This window comes from Nyctereutes procyonoides, unplaced genomic scaffold, assembly GCF_905146905.1.
Source record: "Nyctereutes procyonoides isolate TBG_1078 unplaced genomic scaffold, NYPRO_anot_genome, whole genome shotgun sequence".
NCBI classification, from domain to species: domain Eukaryota; kingdom Metazoa; phylum Chordata; class Mammalia; order Carnivora; family Canidae; genus Nyctereutes; species Nyctereutes procyonoides.
Window position 1 is genome coordinate 5701281 of NW_026575135.1, and position 23864 is coordinate 5725144.

The 23864-nt window shown below is 54.9% G+C and overlaps 1 protein-coding gene across 1 annotated transcript in view; it reads left to right on the forward strand.

Moving 5' to 3' along the window:
* Window positions 1-23864, forward strand: part of WHRN (whirlin) — a 136372-nt gene that overhangs the window by 91519 nt on the left and 20989 nt on the right. The window contains exon 11 of the mRNA XM_055302225.1: window positions 23504-23706. Coding sequence (XP_055158200.1) covers window positions 23504-23706 — 203 coding nt within the window. The remainder of the gene's footprint in view (window positions 1-23503; window positions 23707-23864) is intronic.

The window sequence follows — 23864 nt, forward strand, 5'->3', positions numbered from 1 at the left end:
CTGCAGTGTGGACACGTGGCTCTCCATTCACCTGTCGGAACCCACGGGACCGTACACCGCAGGGTCCACCTCGGATTGTACCGAATGTAAATTTTTATTTTTATTTATTTATTTTTTAAGATTTTATTTATTTATTCATGAGACACAGAGAGAGAGAGAGGCAGAGACACAGGCAGAGGGAGAAGCAGGCTCCATGCAGGGAGCCCGATGCGGGACTCGATCCCGGGACCCCAGGATCATGCCTTGAGCCCAAGGCAGGTGCTCACCCGCTGAGCCACCCAGGAGCCCTGCATGTAAATTTTTAAAAATGAGCCAGGTTGGGGGGGCGGTGGTAATAGAGTGCAGACTGAGCCAAGTGAAGGTAAAGGAATCTAAGTGTATTACCGATGATTCACACCAACACACTCAGAACGGAGAAGAAAAGCACTAGTCTAAGTAATTTTGAAAAACATTATTTTGACTGATGCTGTAAGGCAAAAAGACAAGTAGAACTATACACAAACACTTCCAGTTGGCAGGAGTTTTTTTTTTTTTTTCTCTCTCTCAAAAGCTTACAGGGGCACCTGGGTGACTCGGTCCACTAGGCGGCTGACTCTTGATTTCGGCTCAGGTCATGATCTCAGGGTCGTGGGGACTGAGCCGCGCGACGGGCTCAGCATCGAGTGCGGAAACTGCTTGAGATTCTCTCTCTCCCCCTCTGCCCCTGCCCCTGCCCCTCCCCTGTACCTCTTGAACAAAGAAAAGAAAAAAAAGGCATGTGGGTTAGGAATCCTGAAACTACTTCATTTGTATGCTCGGGTTGAAACACTAAGTAATCATGTTTTAGATAATGAGAGCCAAGTTCTCACTCTGGCAAAACGCTCCAGTAAGGAAAGGAGGAAATGGACCCCGTGGGACTGAATCAGTCAACGGTATCAGTGTGGACGCAGTTACCAAGAGAAAGAACGTGGATACGTACACGGGCACATAGGTAGACGCAAAGACAGCCGTGTGTGTGGGGGGGTGACCTAGAGCACGTATGTATAGTTCTTTGCTCTATCCGTGGAGAAGGGCTGGAAGTAGGGACACCCCAATAAAAATGGGTACCCCTTGTGCTCAGATCTTAGTTCCTAAGTACTATTTTCTAAATAAAAGGAGCTGGGGGGTGGGGAAGGTGGGAAGGGTGCCTGGGTGGCTCATTTGGTTAAGTGTCTGCCTTTGGCTCAGGTCCTGGGATCAAGCCCCATGTCGGGCTCCCAGCTCGATGGAGAGTCTGCTTCTCCCTCTGCCCTCTGCCCCTGCCTCCCTGTTCCTGCTCAAACTCTCTCTCTCTCTCTAATAAATAAATAAAAACTTAAAAAAAAAAAAAAAAGGAGCCCGGGATCTTTGTAGAAATGGTGAGTCCAGGCCCTGGGCAGGGAAAGTCCAGGGGGAGCCTGGGGCATCCTGGTGGGCCCCACAGAGTGAGGATCTGCCATAGAATCAGCCCCGCACCGCTCAGCCTGTGGGGTGCGCGCGGAGCCCCGCGGAAGCGCTCCCGGGGCCGGAGGAGAAGGCGGGAAGCGGCCACGGGGCCGTGCTGATGTAATTGCATAAAGAACTAAATAAATAGACGAGGGAGAAGCAGCAGCTCTCCTCCAAGGAGGAATTCCCATTAATAAACACGGAATAAGGGAGCAGGAGCCCGCCGTCCAAACATGACATTACAGTATCAGTTGCCGCGGGCAAGATGCTCCGGGGAGTGTTAAACAGCGAGCAGAGGTTGAGGCAGAAACAGGATTTTTCTTGCCTAGTGTGAAAATCTCTCTACCAATATATATTTCCTTTTTTTTTTTAAATTTTTATTTATTCATGAGAGACCCAGAGAGAGGGAGAGAGAGGCGGAGACACACGCAGAGGGAGAAGCAGGCTCCCTGCGGGGAGCCCGACGCAGGACTCAATCCTGGGACCCCTGAGCCGAAGGCAGGCGCTCGACCCCCGAGCCCCCCAGGTGTCCCCCGTATTTCCTAATTGTAAAAGGAAAAACAATCAGTTTGCGGCAGAGGATCCTTGCAGATACCACCTTGACTACGTGTAATGAATTTTTTTCCGAAAAATCTTTATCTTTTCCTAATTGTAAACGCAGGTGTTAGAGAAACCCAGTCACGCCCCGACTCGGCCTGCAGCCCCGGGACCCTGACGACGGTCAGCGGCGGGCCTGTCTGCAGACCTCCTCCTGGCCTGTCCTACTCGGTGTCCCGGGCGCTCTTCTTGTTCCCTTCTGTTCCTTTTATGCCCCAACCATCTGCTTCTCAGAAGGTTGCTTCCCCTTTGTAGCTCACAACCTGACGTCTCTGATTTGTCAGATTTTGACTAAGTTATTGCCACTTGAGCGTGGAGATGGGCCTGATCAAAAATCAAAGCACAAACGTGTAGCGGACGCGTGTTTCAGTGCACTTGTTACGCTCGCCTGTCGGTGCTGAGATTTAAGGCCTGCGGTGGTCCCCCTGCCAGCGGGTCGTGCCACGGGGCAGGGGCAGACCGGCTCCCGTCTTCCTCGAGGGGGGTCGGGAGGGGGGTGCAGAGGGGAGCGGCCGCCTTCCTCCCACCCCGCACCCCAGGGCCCCGTGGGCCTCCCCCGTCGCTGGAGCACTGCGGGCAGTGGGGTGGGCGCCCGGTGCTGGTGGCCTGGGGAGCATGGCGAGGGCCGGGGGACACAGCACCCGGATTTGTGCTCCATAAGTGCTCCACGTGGAGATCGTGTCGATCGGCCAGAGTGGGTGTGAGAGACACAGACGGAGACTCCCGGAGCCCCAGCTGAAGAACTGGCGATTATCCGCAGCCAGGCGCCCCCCGAAGTGACTGTTAGGGTCCCACCTTAATGAAACCCAAAAAGTCCCCGCAGTAAGTGCACGCTGTGTCATCCTTCACAGAGAGGCCAGCGGACGGAGGCTCCCAGACGTCGTCACCTGCCCAAGGTCCCACAGAAGGGAGCAGGGGAAGTGGGGTGGGGACTGGCCCCAGAACTCTCCGGTCAGCTCCTTGACCTTGCAGCCCTGCGGTCGTGCGATGGCGGCCGCTCAGCACCCCCTGGCCCTGCCTGGGGTCCCAGCCACCAGCAGATGAGCGACACCCGCCCGGCGTGCCTCAGAACCTGCAGGGAACTTCCAGCCCCTCAGAAAACGTCCCAAAGCTGGTGGAAATGGCAGGAGGTACGGCCAGGGGAGGTTGGTAATCATCGCAATAGGGGGGATGATAGCCACGGACGTGAGTTAGGGCAGAGCAGTCTTCCAGCTGTTTCTACCTGACAGTAATAATAGTAATCCCCAGGGTTGGGGAGCGCCTCCTCTGCGCCAGCTGGGGTGCACACAGAGTCCCTCAGTCCTCGCAGCAACCCCGTAGGAGGCCCTAGGAGCACCCCCCACCCCCCGTTACAGTCGGGCAGCCGAGGCCCAGAGAGGCCGAGGAACATGCCCGAGGTCGCACAGCCAGCAGGCGGAGGAGCTGGTGTTGGAGCTCGGGCACGACTGGCGCTTAGCCACGCAAGTCCCGTCCCCACCCTTCCCTCCCCTCCGCCAAGCCCGGTGGCTCCTGCGGAAAACTACAAGAGCTTGTGCCCTTGCAGAGTGGTTCTCGGGGGACCTGGGGGAGGAGCAGGGGACCGAGTGATGTTCCGCGGTCGGTCGGCGTAACAGCGATGGCACAAGACGGGCTGCCTGTTGGCCACTCACAGCGGGCGCAGTCCCACCTAGGGGCTTTCTGCACGTGCTGCTCTGTCCCCGTCACCCGCGCGAGGGGTGCTGATCGTCACCATCCCCGTGTTACGCACGAAGGGACCTGAGGCCTGGTGAGAGGAGGCGGCCTGCCCACAGCACGCTCCTCACCGGCCGAGGACGGGCGATCCAGACCCTGGCTGGGCCCATCAGGCCCCGTGCTCGCCTGTGCGCGCTGTTGCCGGCGGCGTGGCTGCGCGAGTGTGAGTACACGCGCGGTGGCAACTCGGCTCCGCCAGGAAGGGTACTTAGCTGCGCTGAGGACTGCTAGGTCGTGGCTGCCGTGGGTCAGGAGGGGGGGACCCGTCGCCCCGATGATTGGATGGGCCCAGCTCGACTTTGAAGGTTATTTAAGTAAGAACAGCACGAAGGTATTATCCGGGGGGATTGATAACAGCAACAGCGAACACGCACAGCCGCTGTGTGCCAGGCCCTCGAGGTCATTCCCAGGCCGTCTCACGGCGGCTAGATGCCAGCTCTTTGGAGTCGAAACTACTGGCTGTGTCCCTATCTCCCTGGACTCAGTTTCCTCATTTGTAAAGCTGGGATAATAATACCTCTAGGAACGTGGTGAGGACACAGCCAGAGAACCTCTATAAAGCACTTCACACAAATGAAAGTGTCCAATAGACGCTGGCTTTAAACATGGTCTCTGGGTGTCCGTCTAACCCGGCCTTAGTTCACGAGGAAGGTGGGACTCAGAAAGCGGGAGTGGTTTGGGACGCCTGGGTGGCTCGGTCGGTTAAGCGTCTGCTTTTGGCTCAGGTCGTGATCTCAGGGTCCCGGGTTCGAGCCCCGCGTCCAGCTGACTGGTCAGCGGGGAGCCTGCTTCTCCCTCTCCCTCCCGCTCTACCTGCTTTTTAGCTCTCTTCTCTCTGTCAAATAAATAAGATCTTTAAAAAAAAAAAAAAGTAAGTAAGTAAGTAGGAGCGGTTTGCCAGGAGGGGCTGGCCAAGGTCATGGGCCTGGCTCTCTGCTCTGATCACCCGTCATGCAGTGTCCACCATGGGCTGCCTCCAGGCGAGGGACGGGTCTTGCGTTGCCTCTCCGGGGTGGAATAACCCTAAGGATGTTCCTTCCAGTCTCTCACTGGTGTGCCAGCCTTGCCCCCCTCCGGGCCCTCTTGGGAGGAACGGCGGCAGAGCAGCCCCTGATTGCTTTGGGGACTTGAAAGTCCCCCGACTCTTTGAGCAAGAAGTAGGATAACAACTTTCAAGCGATTGCTAAGCTCTGACCTTTTTATTTTTTATTTATTTATTTTTTTTGCTCTGACCTTTTTAAAGGACCAGCTTTGCTTCCCTTCTGGAGCTTTTCCTCGGGGCCGCCTCTCCCTGAGGCACAGTGGCCCCCTCTCGATCCCGGACAGGCGTCCACGAGCTGTGAACCTCAAAGTTGGGATCTTGTTTCCCTTCCCAGGCACCGTGGAGGAGAAAGCGTGCTCCCTGTAGGTTCCAGGCTCGCTTGCTTGTGAACCATGTGCGCCGGCGCATGCATGCCCTCTCTAAATCAACCAACCGACCAACCAATAAAAAGATAAATAATAATACCACCAGCACCTGTTAGCTTAGTCCTGTATTGTCAGGATGCAGTGAGCTAGTGCGTGTAAAGCCCAGTGCCTGGCACGTGATAAGCACCTCCCAGAACCCATTGTGTGGGTGATTTTCACTAGCCCCATGAGTGGGGGGTGCTGGTGGATGAGACTGGGCTGTACTGGCATCTGAAACTCTCCGCCAGCTGATGAATCTGGGCTGATGCACGTCTTTCCCAAAGAGCCGGAAGGGGATTGTTTTCCAAAAACCCTGCACATACCAGGGGACTGTTTTACCCTCTTCCCCCCCAACCCCACCCCTGATGGTGCCACATTCTCTACGCTTCCTTAGGATGCTCTCTTAGCTGGGTTTGTGACCTGGCCTCCGCATGGTTGGTTAATACATTGCAAACGTTCAGGCTGCCTGGTTTTTAAAGGGGCCCCCGCTAGGGCCATAATTGCTCCCAGGGAGGCTACTGGCAGAAAGAGAAACACTTCGTTTCTGCAAGGAGGCCTATCAGGGCAGCAGCCCAGCTGTGACTTGCCCTGGTCACAGGATTCAAGTGTCCAGCTCCCCACCACTTGCTCCAGCCCCGAAGTGTCCTGCCCACCGGAGGGAGGTGGCCCCAGGGCTGGCTGTAGGTCTCCTGATCCCTCATTTCCAAGTAGCTGAGGGCCTGGAGTGGCTGAGTGGCAGCTGACTGGCAATGGAGGCTCATCGGTGGCCCCTCCGGCTTCCCACGTGCCCTGCCAAGATCACTGCCCGCGCCTCGAGAGTGTTTGCTGGATCTGAGGTCAGCATGCTCCCCCGTTTGCTAAGGGCAGCCGTGGCATAGGGCGCAGGTGGAAGGTCAGTAACCAGGCCGGGCGGTGCCTCGGGCACCTGACCAAGCACACGAATCACCAGGGTCTCTGTCAAGGGCTGCGGTTATCACGTCTGCACAACCTCGCAACCTGGAGGCGCGCATCACGCGCGGTTCTGCTCGGGTCACCGAGGGCCAGGAGGCGGCCAGGGCGCAGCAGGGCGGCCCACCTCCGCCCCCCCGGCATCTCAGGTGCCCCACAGCCAGGACACTCCCGATCTGGGCACCAGAGCCCTCAGAGGCTCTTTGCCTTTTGTGTCTGGCTTCTGGCTGGGGTCCCCGTCCTTCCCTGCGAGGGCCTCCCCGGGCCATCGTTCCACAGGGTGAACTCGGGCTTCCTCTGAGCAAGGTGGCTTCGACTGGGTGTCTAGGGCCAAGGTCCCAGGACAGAGGCAGGTCGAGCTGTGTTCTTTTTAAGCCCCAAGCCTCAGGAGGCACCAGACAGCCGTCGTGGGCTGTGCTGTTCACGGGCGCGGGGCCTGCAGGTTCGTGGGGCCAGGCTACCCCTGACCTCCGGGGGTTTCCGAGGCACGTCGTGCCTTAAAACGACCTAAGTTTGTTCTCTCTTCTGGAGGCCAGAAGTCACCAGGCGAGGTGTGTCAGCAGCAGAGTTGTGCTGCGTCCCGAGCCTCTGAGGAGACCCCTCCCTTGCAGCCTCAGAGGTGGGGGGGTGGGGAGTCCTGGCCACCTTGGATTGTGCTGCACGCCCCCCAGCCCCCGAATCTGCCTCGGTCTCTGCACGTCATGTGGTCTTCCTGCCGGTGTCTCTGCGTCTCCGCTGTCCCTCTGCTTCCCCTTCAGAGGGTCCCCGTCATTGGATTGGAGGCCCACCCCAGACCCGAGAATATCTCACCTTGAGATCCTTAATCGCACCTGCAGAGACCTTGTTTCCAAATAAGGTGACGCGTTCACAGGCATAGGGGTTAAGGTCTGGGCATAGCTTTTGGGGGTGCCGTCCACACCAACGTCCTGACAGGGAGGGGCAAGGTTCTGAGAGAGGACATGGGATGTGGATATCGCTGTGGCCATGGGGGGGGGGGGGACTGCAGTCCGCCTCAGCAGATTTGGGGTGGAGACCGAGGTGCTGCACGTCTAGGAGGCGTGGACGGCCAGCACACGAGTGCAGGGATGCACAGCACCACTCTCAAGTTGTGACAGGCCAGTGAGGAAGAGGGAAGGGTAAATAGCAAACCAGCTCCCCAACTGTTAACACTGATGCTAGCCCAGCACTAGAAGAACACGTCCCGCGCACCGCCCCGGGCACCTTGCGTGTGTGAGCTCCTCTCACCCTCACGGCAGCCTTACAAGAAGGGTTCTTACCCTTGCTCCCAGGTGTGAGGCTCAGAGAGGTTCAGAGACCTGCCCAAGGTCACACAGCCAGGACGTGGTGGAGCTGGGACTCGAACCCAGGCAGGCTGACTCAGAGTCCTCGTGGTTACCCCTGCACCACCCTCCCTTGCGCTGGGGCCCGGGGAGGGGGCCGTCAGTCCAGGGCAGGAGGAGCGGTCGTGGCTGCAGAGAGGACACTTGCACTCCAGCTGGGCCCCGCTGGGCATCCGCTGGGTCAGCGCTGACTCGCCGGGGGCGTGTGCGGGCACCTGACACGCGAGCAGAAACCCCAAGGCCTTCCTGCCCCTGCAGTGTGTGGTCGGGCCGGGGTGTAGACGGTGAGAGATTAGGCGAGGCAGACGGGTGAAGGAAGGGATCTTCCGGGAGGGCCAAGGCACAGAGACCTGGGCCGGGGGGCCGCTGAGGGCGCAGGTGTGCGGGAGACAGGGACGAGGTGACAGGGGAGGGGCGGGGGCCGGGGCACCAGGGGGTCAGGCTCCAAAGGCTTTTCGCCGACCTCAGCAGGTGGCTAGACAAACCTAGAGGTGAGTGTGCTAAATCCAAAGTCAAGGAGCTGTTTGCTGTAAGGCAGATAGAAGGCGCGAGCTTTCGGGGAGTTGGGTGTCCCCAGACCCGGGTGGGGCTTTTGCTGGGGCTCTTACCCCCAAATCGCTTGGGAAACTTTGCTGGGTTTTGTGTTGTTTTGTTTTGTTTTTAGTTGTCTTTTTTTTTCTCCCCTCCCAGCTACTGGAGTAATAGATTCAATACATAACACGCGCACAAACAGATGCAGAAAGTGGGACCAGATGTCCTACCTCCTAAAGACAGCCTTTACTGGCATCTTTTAGTTCTTTAAATATAATTCACATACCATAAAATCCACCCTTTTTAAAGTGTACAAAGCAGTGGGTTTTAGTGTATTCGCGAGGTTGCACAACGATCACCACTGTCTAATTACAGAGCATTTCCATCATCCCCCCTCAAGAAAAAAAAAAATTCAGAGTCGCCTGGGTGGCCCAGGGGGTTAGGCGTCTGCCCTTTGGCTCAGGTGGGGATCTCCGGGGCCCGGGATCGAGTCCCACGTCGGGCTCCCTGCTTCTCCCGCTCCCTCTGCCCATCCCCACTGCACGTGCTTGCTCTTTCTTGCTCTTCTCTCTCAAGTAAATACATAAAATCTTAAAAGAAAAAAATCCTATACCCATTAAGCAGTCAGTCTCCATTTCTGACTCTGTAGATTTGCCTATTTGGGACATTTCATATCAATGAGTCATAAAGATGTGGCCTTTTGTCTGGCTCGCTTAGCATAATGGCATAGCCCATACCAGTAAATGCCTTTTTACGGCTGAAGAATATTCGATGCGCGCCCGTGGCACGTCTGTCTATCCACGCGCTGGCCGGTGACGCCGGGTTGTCTCCGTCTGTTTGCACCTCAACGCAGCTTCTTGCGTCCCTATCTCTGTGCGCTCCTACGCGACCGAGAGCACACGCCGTGCACCACGGTGCATCCTGTGTTTTTCACTTGCGTCTCCCCCACGCGATTAGGAACTTCCCAGAAGCGCAATTTGTAACCGCCGCGTGATACTCCATCCTGTGGCTGAATCATAATTCACCTAACCGTTCCCTTGAAGTCAGCTGTTTAGTTGTTTCCAATTGAAATAGGGTTTTAAAAGGAGCAACAAATGAGAGAAACCTCTGAGGATTTTTCCAGAAAAGCTTAAACCGCCTCCAAGCCTATCTGTGCCAACAGGCCGCTGAGCTCAGTGGGGGAACGGGAATGATTTATCCCAAATTACTACGAGTCAGGGGTTGGACTGGGTGATATAAAGAAGATTCTCCCCCAGCGGCGGCACAGCAGGTTGGCCAAGGGCCCAGCCCGTTCTTTCCCAGACCCCCAAACAAGGAGGATGGGAGATGTTCTATCAGGCCCGCCCCACCCCCTTCCCTCCCGGCCTGAGAATTTTTCCGTTTCTTCTTAGGACTGTTGTTATTTCTTCCCTCACCAGCGTGGTCTTCACGTACAATCCTGAAAGCACAGAAAGTGAATAAAGAGCTTGAAATTAAGATTGCCTGTCTCATACCTAACGTGAGAACGACTTCCAGAATATCAAGGACTGATATTTTTATCAGTTTTTTTCTGAATACGGTCTAGTCAAATAATGCGACCAGGTTTTTACCCCTTGGAACCTTCTCTAATTAGCAGAAAACCTCAGTATAGGTTTTACCCGTTGGAAACTTCTCTAATTAGAAAACCTCAGCGTTTGGCCTTTCAGAGCACATTTTCTTTGTCATCTCCCAAGCAGAAGGGAAAACACCTTTCTTTTTTTTTTTTTTTAAGTTAAAGATTTTATTTACTTATTCATGAGACACACACACACACGCCCAGAGACACAGGCAGAGGGAGAAGCAGGTGCCTTGCAGGGAGCCCGATGCGGGACTCGATTCCAGGACCTTGGAGTCACGCCCTGAGCCGAAGGCAGACACTTAACCACTGAGCCACCCAGGTGCCCCAAGAAAACACTTTTTTTAAAAAAAGATTTATTTATTTATTTATTCATGATAGACATAGCGAGAGAGAGAGAGAGAGGCAAAGACACAGGCAGAGGGAGAAGCAGGCTCCATGCTGGGAGCCTGATGTAGGACTCGATCCCGGGACTCCAGGATCGCGCCCTGGGCCCAAAGGCAGGCGCTAAACCACTGAGCCACCCAGGGATCCCCACTTTTTTTTTTTTTTGAGAAAACATTTTTATTGAGATGTAACTGACACACAACATCACTGTACATTTAAAGTGTTTTGGAATAATAATAATAATAATAATAATAATAATAATAAAATAGCCTGGACTTCACGACTCAGTGGCAACCAACTTCTTTTTTTTTTTTTAAGATCTTATTTATTATAAGAGACAGAAAGAGAAAGAGACGCAGAGATAGGCAGAGGGAGAGGCAGGCTCCATGCAGGGAGCCCGATGCAGGACTCGATCTCGGGTCTCCAGGATCAGGCCCTGGGCTGAAGGCGGCTGAGCCAGCTGTGCCGCCTTCAGTGGCAACTTCTGTGAAGAGTTTGGCATGTTCCTTCCCTGCCCCTTTAATACAACTGAAGGCCCCAAGAGGTGGCAATGTTAAGATAATATCTTAACACCTGGACTCAGAAGTAAAGCACGTTCACCGGAGAAGGTGTAGCAAATCGTGCCCTCGTGGAAAAACCACTGCCACGAGTTTGGTGTCTGCCCTTCCGGAGCGCTCTGCTCACAGGGACGGAGGTAGCTCAGCAGAGCTGGGATCAGATGATTTGCTTTTCCCCACCCTTTGTGACCGTGGATCGTCCAGATTCTTCTGTTTCAGGAAGACCTTTGCAGAAAAAGAAGGTACACAGTGGTGTTTACAGGATCTCATTTTTGGTTTTGTTGGTTTTTTTTTTTTTTAGAAAAAGAGAAACACATTCGTCGGTCCCTAGTTACATAGCTGGAGAGAGGGCCTGCGAGATTGCCCAGGACACTGTCACTGGTGATGACTTTTTAGTCTCAATCTGAGGGCCTGAGATGGGGTTTTAAGGGTAGGGAACTTTAGGGAGCATGATTTGTACAGTTTTTATATTTATTTATTTTATTTTATTTTTTTACTGTTTGACTATTTCCACTGTTTATATTGTTTTTGTTTTTAGATTTTATTTATTTATTCATGAGAGACACACAGAGAGAGAGGCAGAGACACAGGCAGAGGGAGAAGCAGGCTCCCCGTGGGGAACCCAATGTGGGACTCGATCCCAGGACCCCGGGATCACACCCTGAGCCAAAGGCAGATGCTCAACCACTGAACCACCCAGGCATCCCTCGCTATTCATATTGGTTTTATAATTTTTAAAAAGTTTCATTGGAAAAAATAAAAAATATCTTACAGCGTTAGTCTTTATGGTGTCACACTCCCACTTTATAGATATATCACGTGGTGTTTTGAGAAATTCCCAGGCGTTTAGGAGGGAGTCCGAATTATCATCATTATTGTTGGTAATTTGTTTGTTTTGCGTAGCCACGATGACTTTCTTGGGGTTAATTCCCAGACGTAAAGCTGCAGAGGTTCTTGCGCCATTTATATCAAATATTTCTTCGCAAGTTCGAACCAAGGTGCCTCCAGCCGGCAAAGTGCCAGACGCCCTGTGAGGAACCCTTCCTCGCCCAGATGGGGTAGTAGGAGCCTTTTAGTGTTCCGCTGTCTTTGGCTGAGTGCCTCCCTTGTGCTGAGCACCACCCTTGTAGTAGCAGGACAAAGGGCCCCCCAAGGTTGTCTATGGCCTAATCTACCCGGAGCCTGTGACTAGGTTGGGTGATGTGACAAAGGGGAATTAAGATTGCTCATCAGCTGACCTGCAGGTAGATGGGGAAGTGATCCTGGGCTATCCAGGTGGGCCCAGGGGGATCACAAGGAATCTGAAAAGTCGGAGAGGAAGTCAGAAGAGAGAGCCAGAGAGATGGCCGTGGGAGAAGGACTCGGCTGGCAGAGGCTGGCTCTGGAGGTGGAGGAATGGGGCCACCAGCCAAGGAACGGGGGTGGCCTCTCGATGCTGGAAAAGGCTAGGAAATGGGCTGTGCCCTGGAGCACCCAGGGAGGAACGCAGCCCTGCCGACGTCTTGATCTTAACGCCCATGTCGGACTTCTCTAGAACTGTCTGGTCATAAATTCGTGTTCTTTTCATCCACACAGTTGGTGGTAATTTTTTCACCTGTACCGCGTTCCTGACGTCGAGCACAGTGCTGGTCCTTCGCAGGTACTTGGTTCTCGTCCAGATGGTTCGGCGTTTTACTCATTTGCCCAGTCTTCCAAGACGCAAAAAGTAGAATTGCCCCCTGCACACTGCTGTGCAGAGCAAACCTAGCAGGTCGAGTTTCTGCTATTTTTTGCAGCTCCTTTTGTCTCTAAACTGAGGGGTTAATAGGCAAAGAACTGTGATGCTTGGATCATTTCTTTCTCTTGGTTCTGTTATCCCTTTAAAACAGGTTCATTTATTTCCGCTGGCATTCAGTGGCGTTTCCCCCATCTTTCTTTATTTTTATAAGATTTTTATTTATTTATTTGACAGAGAGAGAACACAAGCAGGGGGAGCTGCAGGCAGAGGGAGAAGGAGAAGCAGGCTCCCACGGAGCAGGGAACCCGATGCGGGACTCGATCCCAGGACCCCGGGATCATGGCCTGGGCTGAAGGCAGATGCTTAACCGACTGAGCCACCCAGGGGCCCTGCCCCCATCTTTAGTAATTTAATTTTACTCTTTGAGTAACTGAAACATCAAAACTATACCCAAAGAGTTGTGCTTGGGTATCACTGCTCTCGTGTCTTCCCTCCTGCCCATTCCCGCCTACTCCCTGGAGTCTGTGGGACTCCACTGCTGCTGTTCCTTTGTGCAGAAATAGGCAGGTACCCACATACGTTCCTCTTTCTTGTCCGAACGGTAGGATGCTGCAGAGATTCTTTGGCACTGAAGTTTTTCCAAGTTGAGTATCCTGGCATGTGAGTGCTCAGAAATCTTCATCATTCTTTTCCACAGCTGTGTAGCATCCCCCCTCCCCCCCCCACATCACCCAGGAGGCTGCAGCAGGGCCTCGGTCAGCCACTCACCTCTGTACCAGCACTTGGGCTGTTTTCCGTATTTTACAATGACAAACAATGCTCCAAGAATAACTGTGCACATGTGCCTTTTCTTAGGTTTGCGAGCGTATCTGCAGGGTGGATTTCCAGAAGTGGGATTTCTGGGTCAGATGGTAAATGCATACATAGTTTGTGGACTGGTGCCCAGTTGCTTTACCTGCATCCCCACCAGCACGCAGGAGCGTGCCCGCCTGCTTCCCCACCGCTCCCCCGACAGGTGCCGTCAGGTTTTTAAGGGTTTCCAGTCCAATAGGCGAGAGATGGAATCCGGGTGTAGCTTATCTTTCTTTATAAGTGACGTCCAACATCTCTTTTCCACAGGACTAAAGACCATTTAAAATATCTGTTTTGTAATTTGTCCATGTCTTTCGCTATCCTTTTGGGATCAGAACTTTGGATTTCCCCCCCCCCCTAAAATTTAAGAATTATTTATACATTAGGATTAATTAGCCCTTATCAGTGATCTATATTACAAATGCTTTTTTTTTCTCCCTGGTTGTCATTTTCTTTTGACTTTGCTTTGATGTTTTTTTGCCCCCAGGATGAAAGGTTTTTTAAATCATCATTTTGTTTAATTATCAATCCCTTCTTTTTGTTAAATCTGAGTTCTCTTTAGAGAACTTTTCCTTAAGCCCCCACGATGTAGAGGATTGTACCCATTTTTTTTAAATACCCCTATGTACATTTTCCCCTTTAGATGTGTTTGGCATTTACTCCTGTGCAGGATATGAAATATTGATCCAGTTTTATCCCTTTTCCAATGGGGATGTAGTTATCCGCGTACTTGAGCTTTGCCACAGAGATTGCAATGTCGCTTTTATCGTAAAATCCATCCCCATGTGTCCATGGGCCTCTTTCTGGCCTGTTCTCCTATTTGTCTACCTGTGAGTCTGTGCTTCGCCATCTGAATTATAGAGGCTTAGAGCAGATTTTAGTATCTGGCACGTCTTCTCGTAACTATTCTGTATCAGGGTTTTCATAGCCATTTTTTTCATTTTGATTTTTTTTTACTGTAAAAGGAATTAATAGATTCATCTTTAGAGCAATTTCAGATTAACAGTAAGACCGTGCAGCAAGTGCGGAGTTCCCGTATGCCTCACCACCACCACCCCGGCCCTTCCCATAACCAATCCCCCTACTTTTAACATCTTCAGTGTTCTTACGATGCTGAGCCAATATTGATGCAGTATGACTGTTGTCATTGCTACTTAAATTCCTAGTTTACTTTAGGGTTCGCTCTTGGCGTTGTACAGATTGTGTGGGTTTTAACAAATGTGTGATGTCACACATCCACCATCACAAGAGTTCCGCCGCCCAGAAGATCCCCCGTGCTTCCCTTATCATCCCTCCCTCCTTCTCTGGACCCCTGGCAACTCTGATCTTTATTCGGTCTCCATAGTTTGCTTTTTCCAGAATGTCCTAGAGTCGGGGTGTACAGTGCGTAGCCTTTTCATGCTTAGTTACATCCACCGAAGATTCCTGCGCGTGCAGGTTTATTGTTTCGCACGGACTTTTATGTCAGCTTATCTAACTTGTTGGTGTCTTCATCAGGATAATGTTCAGTTTTCAGCTGAGCGCCAACTGCCATCCTAAGGATGTGGAATCCTTTCCAGGAACAGGGGAAGTTGTTTCTCTCTGTGGGTTCATTTTGAGTGTTTTTAGGTTTTCATTACCTAGGTGCTGCACGCTTCTTGTTATATTTATTTTTAAGTATTGCCTCTCTTCTCTTGCTACTATAAACGGGGCTTGCCCTGTCGTCGCATCTTCCAGCTGGCCAGTAGCTCGTGCGTGTGAAGGCTGTGGGCTTGAACTTGAAAGCTCAGATTCTTGCAGGTCTGCGGAGCGGCCAGAAGCAGGGGATAGATAGGGCCGGGCCCTGGGAGGCCTTGGGCCTGTGACATCTCTTCTCAAGTCCTCAGCCCGTGTTCTGGCTTCCAAAATGAGGGACTGAATAAGTGTGCACCATTTTCCAGAATGTAATTGTAGCTATGATTGTTTGATGTAATCAAACCAAGCTATGATTTGTGTTTTTATCCCTTTGGCTTTCACCTGATTGGAAAAGAAAAAAATGCGACGTTCTTTCCCTGCTGCAGTGTACAGGGCCAGGCCGCAAGCACCCAGCTCCCTACGTGCCCTGGCCTTGTCAAACTCAACCTTTCCAGAAATGGAAAATGTCTCCTGCCTGTCTGCAGAAACAGAAAGGGGCAAGAGGGCTGGCCTGCTCGTGTATATGTTCGTGGTGAACACCGAACTGTGTGCTCACTTGCTCACTGAGTCTGTCAGGCACTTGCTGGGTGCCCCTCACAGGCCCTACAAGGCAGATGCAACACACTGGCCCTGAACTCAGTGCTTATAGCTCAGCATGACCTCAAGGCACAGTAAGAGCTGTGGGGCGGGCTGCCTGGCGCTCTGGGTGGGGACCAGCTATCCCTGCCTTGGAGGGGGTGGTCAAAGAAGGCCTCTTGGAGGAAGCATCAATTGAGCTGAGATCTGAAGGTTGAATAGGAGTCACCTACATAAGGAACAGAGGGAAAAACCTTTGGGGCAGAGAAACAGCATATGCAAAGGCCCTGAGGTGACCGGAGGCTCCATCTGGTTGTAGAATTGAGAGATAACAGGGGTGAACAGAGCAGAAAATGCTGAGGGAGAGAAGTGTGAGATGGGTGGATGGCAGTGTGAGCAAGGTAAGACCCCTCCCAGGCTAGGTAAAGGAGCTTAGAAGTCAGTGGGGAGTTTTAAGGAAGGTTTGACAAGATCAGGTTTGCAGTTCAAATTGATCCCTTTGGAGGACACCTGGGTGGTGGCTGAGTCGGTTAAAGCATCTGCCTTTGGCTGAGGTCATGGTTCCAGGGTGCTGGGATCGAGCCCCACATTGGGCTCCCTGCTCAGTACGGAGCCTGCTTCTCCCTCTCCCTCTGCTGCTCCCCCTGCTTGTATATGCGTGTGCTCTCTCTCTCTCTCTCTGTCAAATAAATAAATAAAATCTTTAAATTGATCCCTCTGCTACATAGGGAGATATATTAGGGTTCTCCAGATAAATAGAACCAATAGGAGAGAGACAGAGAGAGAAAGAGAGAGAGAGAGAGAGGCAGGTAGGGAGGGAGGGAGGTAGAGATGAAGTGTATCACAGTCGCTGACCCACATCATTCTAGAACAGAGAAGTCCTCCCGTCTGCCATCTGCGAGCTGGAGACCCAGGAGAGCTGGTGGTACGATTCAGTCTAAGTCCAAAGGCCTGAAGCAGGGGAGCCGATTATGGAAGTCCGAGTCTGAAGGCCCCAACTCCGGAGGCCGGTGATGTAGACCTCGGTCGGAGGCCTGAGGCCTGAGAGCAGCAGCACCGCCTGGTGCTCCCGGGGCAGGAGAAGTAGCTACCTCCGCCTCAGCAGAGCCACTGGATCCCCCCTTGCTCCGCGTCCTTGTTTTTCTCAGGCCCCGAGGGGATCGGACGCCGCTGCCCCCATTGCTGCGGGCAGCCTTCATCCCTCAGCCTCCCGATCCAGACACTGATGTCTTCCTGACACCCTCACAGACACACCCAGAACTAAGGGTTCCCCAGCCGCGTGGGCATCTGTGAGCCCGGTCACGCCAGCACAGGCCACCACCACCACCCATCAGAGAAGATGCTGAGGGTGGGAGCAGGGAGGCCGGTTAGCAGCCGAGACAGCGGTCCAGGCCAGGACCCCGGGGGCATGAGGGGCGATGGAGGGGAGTGAGTGGAGTAGAGACTGTTTTTGGAGGGGAGGGTGATGGGCCTGGTAGGTTCGGAGGTCTGGGGCTCGAGCCCTGGGACGGGAGCCCTGGAGGAGGTCCGCACCAGCGTGTGCAGCTGCCCCGCTCGGTATGGCAGCCACGGACGTGGAGCTTGTGTGACCAGAGGAATGCATTTTTAATTTTATGTAAATTCAATTAATCTAAACTTAAGTAACAGTGGCTACCGTATCAGACAGTACAGATGGAGAATATTTGCATTATCGCAGGCAGTTCTTTTGGACGGCGCTGGTTGCAAGTGCCCGTGAGTCATCTGAGTGGAAACGTTGAGTGGACAAATGTTAAGTCTGGGGCTCAGAATAGCAGCCGGGCTAGGTTGCATGCTGGGTGTCCTTGGACAAGTGACTTCACCTCTCCGAGCCTTGTCACCCTCATCTGTGAAACCGGCTGTTGCATCCGTGCGTCGTGCGGTGCTGCGTAAGCGTAGAGCTCCGCTGCGGGAGGTGGCTGGCCTGGAGAGGCCCTCGCTGGCGCGGATACCTGTTACTCCCCCGGGATCGGACCTCTCTAATTGCTCTGATACGTTTCCTTGGACGAAAGAACTCCCGGGTGGCTTCTCCGCCCTGGCTCCGGCTTTGATGCAGAGTGTAGGGCCTTGGGCAAGTCGTTTCCCGTTGCTGGCCTCCGTTTCCCCGTTGGTGATGTGGGCGTTAGAGCAGCCCCTCCTTGAGGGCTGGCCCACACGCCGAAGAGAGTGACAAGCACTGCCAGCTGCTGAGCTCGTGTCAACAGAAGGAACCAGGGGCGCCTGGGTGGCTTGGTCGGTTAAGTGTCCGACTCTTGGTTTCTGCTTGGGTTGCGATCTCAGCGTCCTGGGATCGAGCCCCACGTCGGGTTCTGCACTCCGTTCAGTGCTCAGTCTGCATGAGATTCTCTCTCTCTCCCTCTCCTTCTGTTCCTCCCCCCCCCACTCTCTCTCTAAAATAAATAAAATCATAAAAAAAAAAAGAAGAAGAAGTAGAAGGAACCAGAAGTAAGTGGGGGTTCCTACCAGAGGTCAGCATGCACAGGCTTTGCCAGGTCCGTCCGTGGCGTTTCTCATGGGGCCCTACGCTAGACCAGGGGCTTGCGTGAAGAGCTCACCCCGGCCCAGCCTGTGCCCCCAGCCTCTCCAGGAGCCTTCTTATCTTAGCATTTATCTTGATCCTTTTTTTTTTTTTCTAAGACATGGACAAGGTTTACTGACTTCTGAACTGTTGGGAAAAACTAGTGTTGTCTCATTAAAACTGCATTGCTCACTTGTACCCCAAAAAAACCCCACAAAAGCCCATTAAAGTTTCATACCTGACATGGAAGACTATTAAAGATTCATAATTGTAATAAAACCCTTTCATAGAATTGGAAATTGTCATTGTGGTGATGCTACAGTCAGCGGGGTCCTCCTCTGGTCCTCCTCTGAAGCTGCAAAAGCCATTTCGACAAAGGCTTGGGGAGGTGGCGAGGAAGGGCCCGGGAGCGCTTCCGTCGGGGCCCTCGCCCAGCGGCTGGCACCGGGGAGCGTGTGGGGAGCGTGTGTGGAGCGGATGGACGCCCGCCTCCCACCGAGCTGCCTGCAGGTTTCTCTCCTGACTCTCCCTGGGGAGGGAGCTCAGGCCTACTGTCATCCCGCCACGCCACGGGTTCTTTTGGCTCCTTCGTTCTCAGTTCCCTTCAGCAGGCAGGATAGAGCACCTACTGTGTGCATGACACGGAGCGGGGGGCTGAGGGGTGGAAGACAGAAGGATCGGCTGGTTTAAGGAGTTCAACCTTAAAGTTTAAGGAGTTTAAGCTCCTTAAAGGAGTTGTGCCTGGCACGAGCAGCAGGCAAGCTTTGCCAGCTGGGAGAACAAAGGCCACATCCCAGCCCTGGTCACTTTATGTCCTGGCCTCAGTCTCCCCATCTGTAAAATGGGGGTAACCGTACGTACCTCGTAGATGTGGTCAGAACGTGATTCCGAGGAAGCTGAAGGCAGGGCTCAGCGGGGAGGCAGGTGAAAAGATAGGGCATGATTTTGAGTGTCTCAGAGGACAGGTCGCTCCAGGGACCCTGTCAGCACAGTTTCTCAAAAATGCAGCTAACAGGGGACTCCTGGGGGGCTCAGTGGTTGAGCATCTGCCTTCGGCCTGGGGTGTGATCCTAGAGTCCTGGGATCGAATCCCACATCGGGCTTCCTGCCTGGAGCTTGCTTCTCCCTCTGCCTGTGTCTCTGCCTCTCTCTCTCCCTGGGTCTCTCATGAATAAATAAATAAGATCTTAAAAAAAATGCATCTAACATTAATTGAGCACTTACTGGATGCTAGACACTATTTTACTGCGTTCTGTGCACCTGTTCAGTACATATTCACTGAGCACCTACTACGTGCCAGGTGCTGTTCTAGGTGCTTGGGCTCCAGCGGAATCTATCAACTCCCTTAGTCCTGGAACCCACGAGGGTAGGCACTGACGCTACCCGCATTTTCCAGGGAAGGTAACTGAGGCACAGAGAGGGGGGTTACCCAGGGTCACGCAGGTGGGATTAGACCGGGCAGGCCGACTCCTGTGCCTCACATGCTCTGCCACTTACTCTGTGTCATTCCGGAGCACTTGGTGTCTCATTCCTGTTTTGAGGGAAGAGATGCCTAGAACGGTGAACTTGTTTCCCCTGGGTCTCTCAGGGAGTAAGAGGGGACCAGCAGTCGACGTGGGTCAGTCCCACGCCTGCCGAGCGCCCTGTGCCGCTTGCAGGGCCTCCTCCTCTGTGCTCCTCTGCTGGCCTCGGACCCAGAGGGAGTGAACTCCTGCTTCCTGGTGGTTAGCCAGGTCTCTGTGCCCTCCGCGGAGTGTCCCAGATCTGAGCCTGTCACCTGATGGGCTGTGGATGACGGAGGAGTCTCTCCTCTGCCTTAAAATAAAGGTCATTCCCGTGGTCCGTCCCCTGGCACCGCCTCCTCCCCACCCCGTCCCTGGTGATAAACAGGATGCCCGTGGGGACAAATAAAATGAAGCCACCTTTATCCGTTTATCCTCCCGTGTCTTCCCCATCGGCATCCCGTGTGCAAGCTGAGCGCTGTCAGACACTCGATCACACCGCGTCTGTCTCCCCTTTCTCCGGGGGGTCGTGTCCTGAGGAGCTCTGGGTGGCGTGGGTGTCCTCTTGCTCAGTTAGCCTCAGAGTCTGGGCTTCGCCGTGGCCTCGCTGTGGCCCTAGGCACGTGCCCATGCGGTCCGGGCCTCAGTCTCCCCATCTGCGGGAGACTTTGGACCACCCTGGCCAGCACGGCATCTCGGCCTCCCTGCTTGTTGCCTCTAACTCCGGGCTGGCGCCGGGGCCCAGAGGAAGGAACGCTGCCCTGAATGAACACATGGCACTCAGTCCTGGCGGGGAAGGAGCCCGATCAAGGCCTTGAAACGTGCCATCTCCAACAGGCCAAGGCAAAGGGGCAGGGGGGGCAGGTGGGGAGAATGGGGGCCTCCCTGCCCTTCACCGTGAATGCCCCCCGCCAGCCCGGACCACCGGGAATAAGTGGCAGCGGTGCCAAGAATGTGCAAACAGCTGGGCTCGGGTCCTGGCTCTTTTCTCCCATCCCATGTGACCTTGAGCAAGTCGCTTGACATCTCCAAACCCATCCCCTTGATTTGGAAGGGGAGAGAATGAACAGCTTCTCGCGGGCCGGCGGGCCCCTTGGATTCTCTGGCCTCCCGGGCCTTGCCGGTGGTATCGAGCCCACTCCACAGAGAGGACACTGAGCCTCAGGGTGTGCTCAGGAGCAGTGCAGGGCCGCCCCCTCCTGTTTCACGGTTGTCCGGCCGCGGAAGCAGGGGCTTCTTTCTGCTGCACCGTGGGGACGAGACCCACACCCACAGCTGCACCGGCTCTGAGCAGTTGGGGAGACCCCGGATTTGTTTCAAGTGGCTTGTGGACTCACGGCGACAGTGAGCCAGCCGACCCCTGTGCTGACGGCGCTGTCGGACCCGGGAAGGCCTCCAGCGAGTGCAGAGCGTGACCGAGAACCGGACACGGAGACGCGGGAGCATCTCACACCAACTCAGATGCCGTGGGCGGCTGCGTGGGGACCCGAAGCTGACCCTGTCTGGAACTGGGGTTTTAAAACCGATGCTGCTTGGAGAAGAAGAAAGACAGAAGAAAATTGGAAGGAGATTGAGAAGGTGGGCTCACGTACCCCCGTTCAGTTGGGGTTTCCCAAGTGTGACTCCCGTTCCACGCCCGTTCCCCCGGCGGGCTGCACACGAACCCCACGCCGCCTGCCCGGATCTGGCGGAGGTGTATTTATTCAGCAGGCAGGAAGGGAAATAGGACCAGCACCGCGGCCTGGTGATTTCGGGGATGTGAATGCAGAGGATGGGGTGGCAGTGCGTGGTGTGCTGGGAAATCACGGGGCTGCACTGGTGACAGGTGACAGGTGCCGGGCTCAGGGCCAGGGAGAGTAACTGGAGTTTGGAACCACCGTGTGCAATCAGGGCCCCCCCTCCCCGATTGCTCCCCTATGGTTACTGACACCACACCCCAGGGTCGTCAGATTTAGCGCATCGAAATACAGGCTGCCCTTCTAAATGTGTCCCAGATAACAGATGCTTCCTTTAGCCTATATCTGGCCTGTGCGGTATTTGCGATGGACCCCCCCACCCCAGGCCTCCCTGGAGGGCCGGGTGGGTGCTCGCGGAGTTGAGCTGTCTTCCCCTGGGGACCCGGCGGGAGAAGCTCGTGCACGAAAGGGTGTCCTGACGTGTGCGGGCTCTCAGAGGCTAGTCCCTTTAGTTAAACTGCTGGGACGGGAATAGAGCGTGTAGGGAAGATTACGACCGATTCCCTTAACAAAGCCGAAGCTCTTGGGAGAGATACTGGAGGAAACAGAGCCCTTGAGCGGACGGATGGGAGGTGTGGGCCGGCTGCAGCCGGAGCTGTGGCGGGGGCAGCGGGTGGCGGAGGGGGCCAGACAGAGGGCAGGGGGGTGGGGGGGTGGCGGAAGGGGGCCAAGGCCGGGCAGAGGGCAGAGTGCAGGGGGGTGGTGGAGGGGGCCAGGGTCGGGCAAAGGGCCAGGGGCCGAGGGCAGAGGTGGGGCCGTGGGGCACGGGCGGGGGTGCCGGGGCCCTGGCGGGAGGTGCCCTCCGCGCTCAGCAGGGCCCGGTGCGCAGTGGTCCTCTGCTCTGCTGCTCCGCTGGGGCAGGCCGACGGGAGGCAGGCCCAGCTGGGGCCGCCGAGACAGGGTGGGAAGGGGCAAAATCCATCCTGCGTAAGCACTTATTGAGCACTTGCTGTGTGCCAGGCGCAGAAGCAGGGGTTGGGGCTGGTCTTCGGAGGCCAGCTGGGGCCGCCTAAGCTCTCGGCAGCCCGGGTGCTCACGGGTGGTGCGGAAAGACTCAGACCCGCAGGTATGGCCGGGAGCCCTGGGAAACATGCTGGTGGCTGGAGACATTTGCAGGACAGTCCTGGGCTCACACCCCATTTGTACACCTGAGGAAACTGAGGCACAGAAGCCTGTGGGGGATCCACTTGAGCTCACATGGCACGGAAGTAGCAGAGTCGGGATTCAACCCCAGCTGTGATGTCCCTTAGAACCCTTAAGCCCTTGGGATCCCTGGGTGGCGCAGCGGTTTGGCGCCTGCCTTTGGCCCAGGGCGCGATCCTGGAGACCCGGGATCGAATCCCACGTCGGGCTCCCGGTGCATGGAGCCTGCTTCTCCCTCTGCCTGTGTCTCTGCCTCTCTCTCTCTCTCTGTGACTATCATAAATAAATAAAAATTAAAAAAAAAAACTTTAGAAGACTCAATATTAAAAAAAAAAAAAAAAAGAACCCTTAAGCCCTGGCCACAGTGCTCTCCTGGCCCCTGGGGACTGACCCGGAGCCGTGAGCAGGGCAGGGGGGCTGGGGGAGGGAAAAGCAGGCAGGACCCTGGGCCGTGTGGGGCTGCCCTTCAAGGCCGCGGTGGGGAGCCGCCCGGGCAGCAGCGCCCCCTCCAGGAAGAGCGAGGAAGAGACGCCGCCCCGTGTCTCGGGCATCCTGCCCTCCAGCCTCCTGGGATTCGGTGATGGGTTCCTGTGTATGGGAAGGCTACTTTTCTTCCCCCTTTTATTTTTTTGAATCCTGCCGCTAAAAAAAAGGGAGGGGGGGTTCACGTTACAAAATAAAACTGCCTCCTCGTAACAATCCAAGCGATATGTTATTGGTTCAATGGGAGGCTCGTTTTCTCACTTACTCCTTCTTTCTTGAGTAAACTAAAATGTTGTTTGTATTTTAAGGAAATACGTGCGCGCTTGAGGTGTAAACCTCTCAACCCGCTTGAGGTGTAAACCTCTCAACCCCGTGGAAGCCTAGAAGGGAGATCACGGAAGCGGGCCTCCCCGTCCCTCGCCCTGCCCTGCCCCGCCTAACCAGGCCTCTCGTGGGGCTGTCGTCGTCTGGATAAGGGGCCTCTTGAGAAGCCGGCTGTGGACTCACCCCTTGAGGGGAGGTGGCCCTTTGTAATGACAGCAGCGTGGGCTCGGGCTCAGGATGGGGAGGTTGGCCCTGCCACTGACTTGCTGCGTGACCCGCAGGCGCCCCTGTAACCTCTCGGGGCCCCCGTGACCTCCTCGGCAGGCTGGGGTCGGGACTCGGACGCCTCTGGCATGAGCCAGTGTCCTCCAAGCAGCCCGGGTTACTGTGTCCCTTGGTGGTCCTGGCAGGTTGGGGACCAGATCCTGGAAGTGAACGGGCGGAGCTTTCTCAACATCCTGCATGACGAGGCGGTCAGGCTGCTCAAGTCATCCCAGCACCTCATCCTGACGGTGAAGGACGTGGGGAGGCTGCCCCACGCCCGCACCACGGTGGACGAGACCAAGTGGATCGCCAGTTCCCGGATCGAGGACGCCACCGCAAACACGGCAGGGTCCGGCTGCGCCCCTCGCTCCTTGTGAAGCCCCCTGCCGTCCCCTCACCACACCCTGACCTGTGATGATTCTGAGAGCCCGGGGTCCCCATACCAGGGTCCTCTGCATGACCCTGGGCACGTCCTTTTTCCTCCGGGGCCTGTTTCTGTGGAGAGCT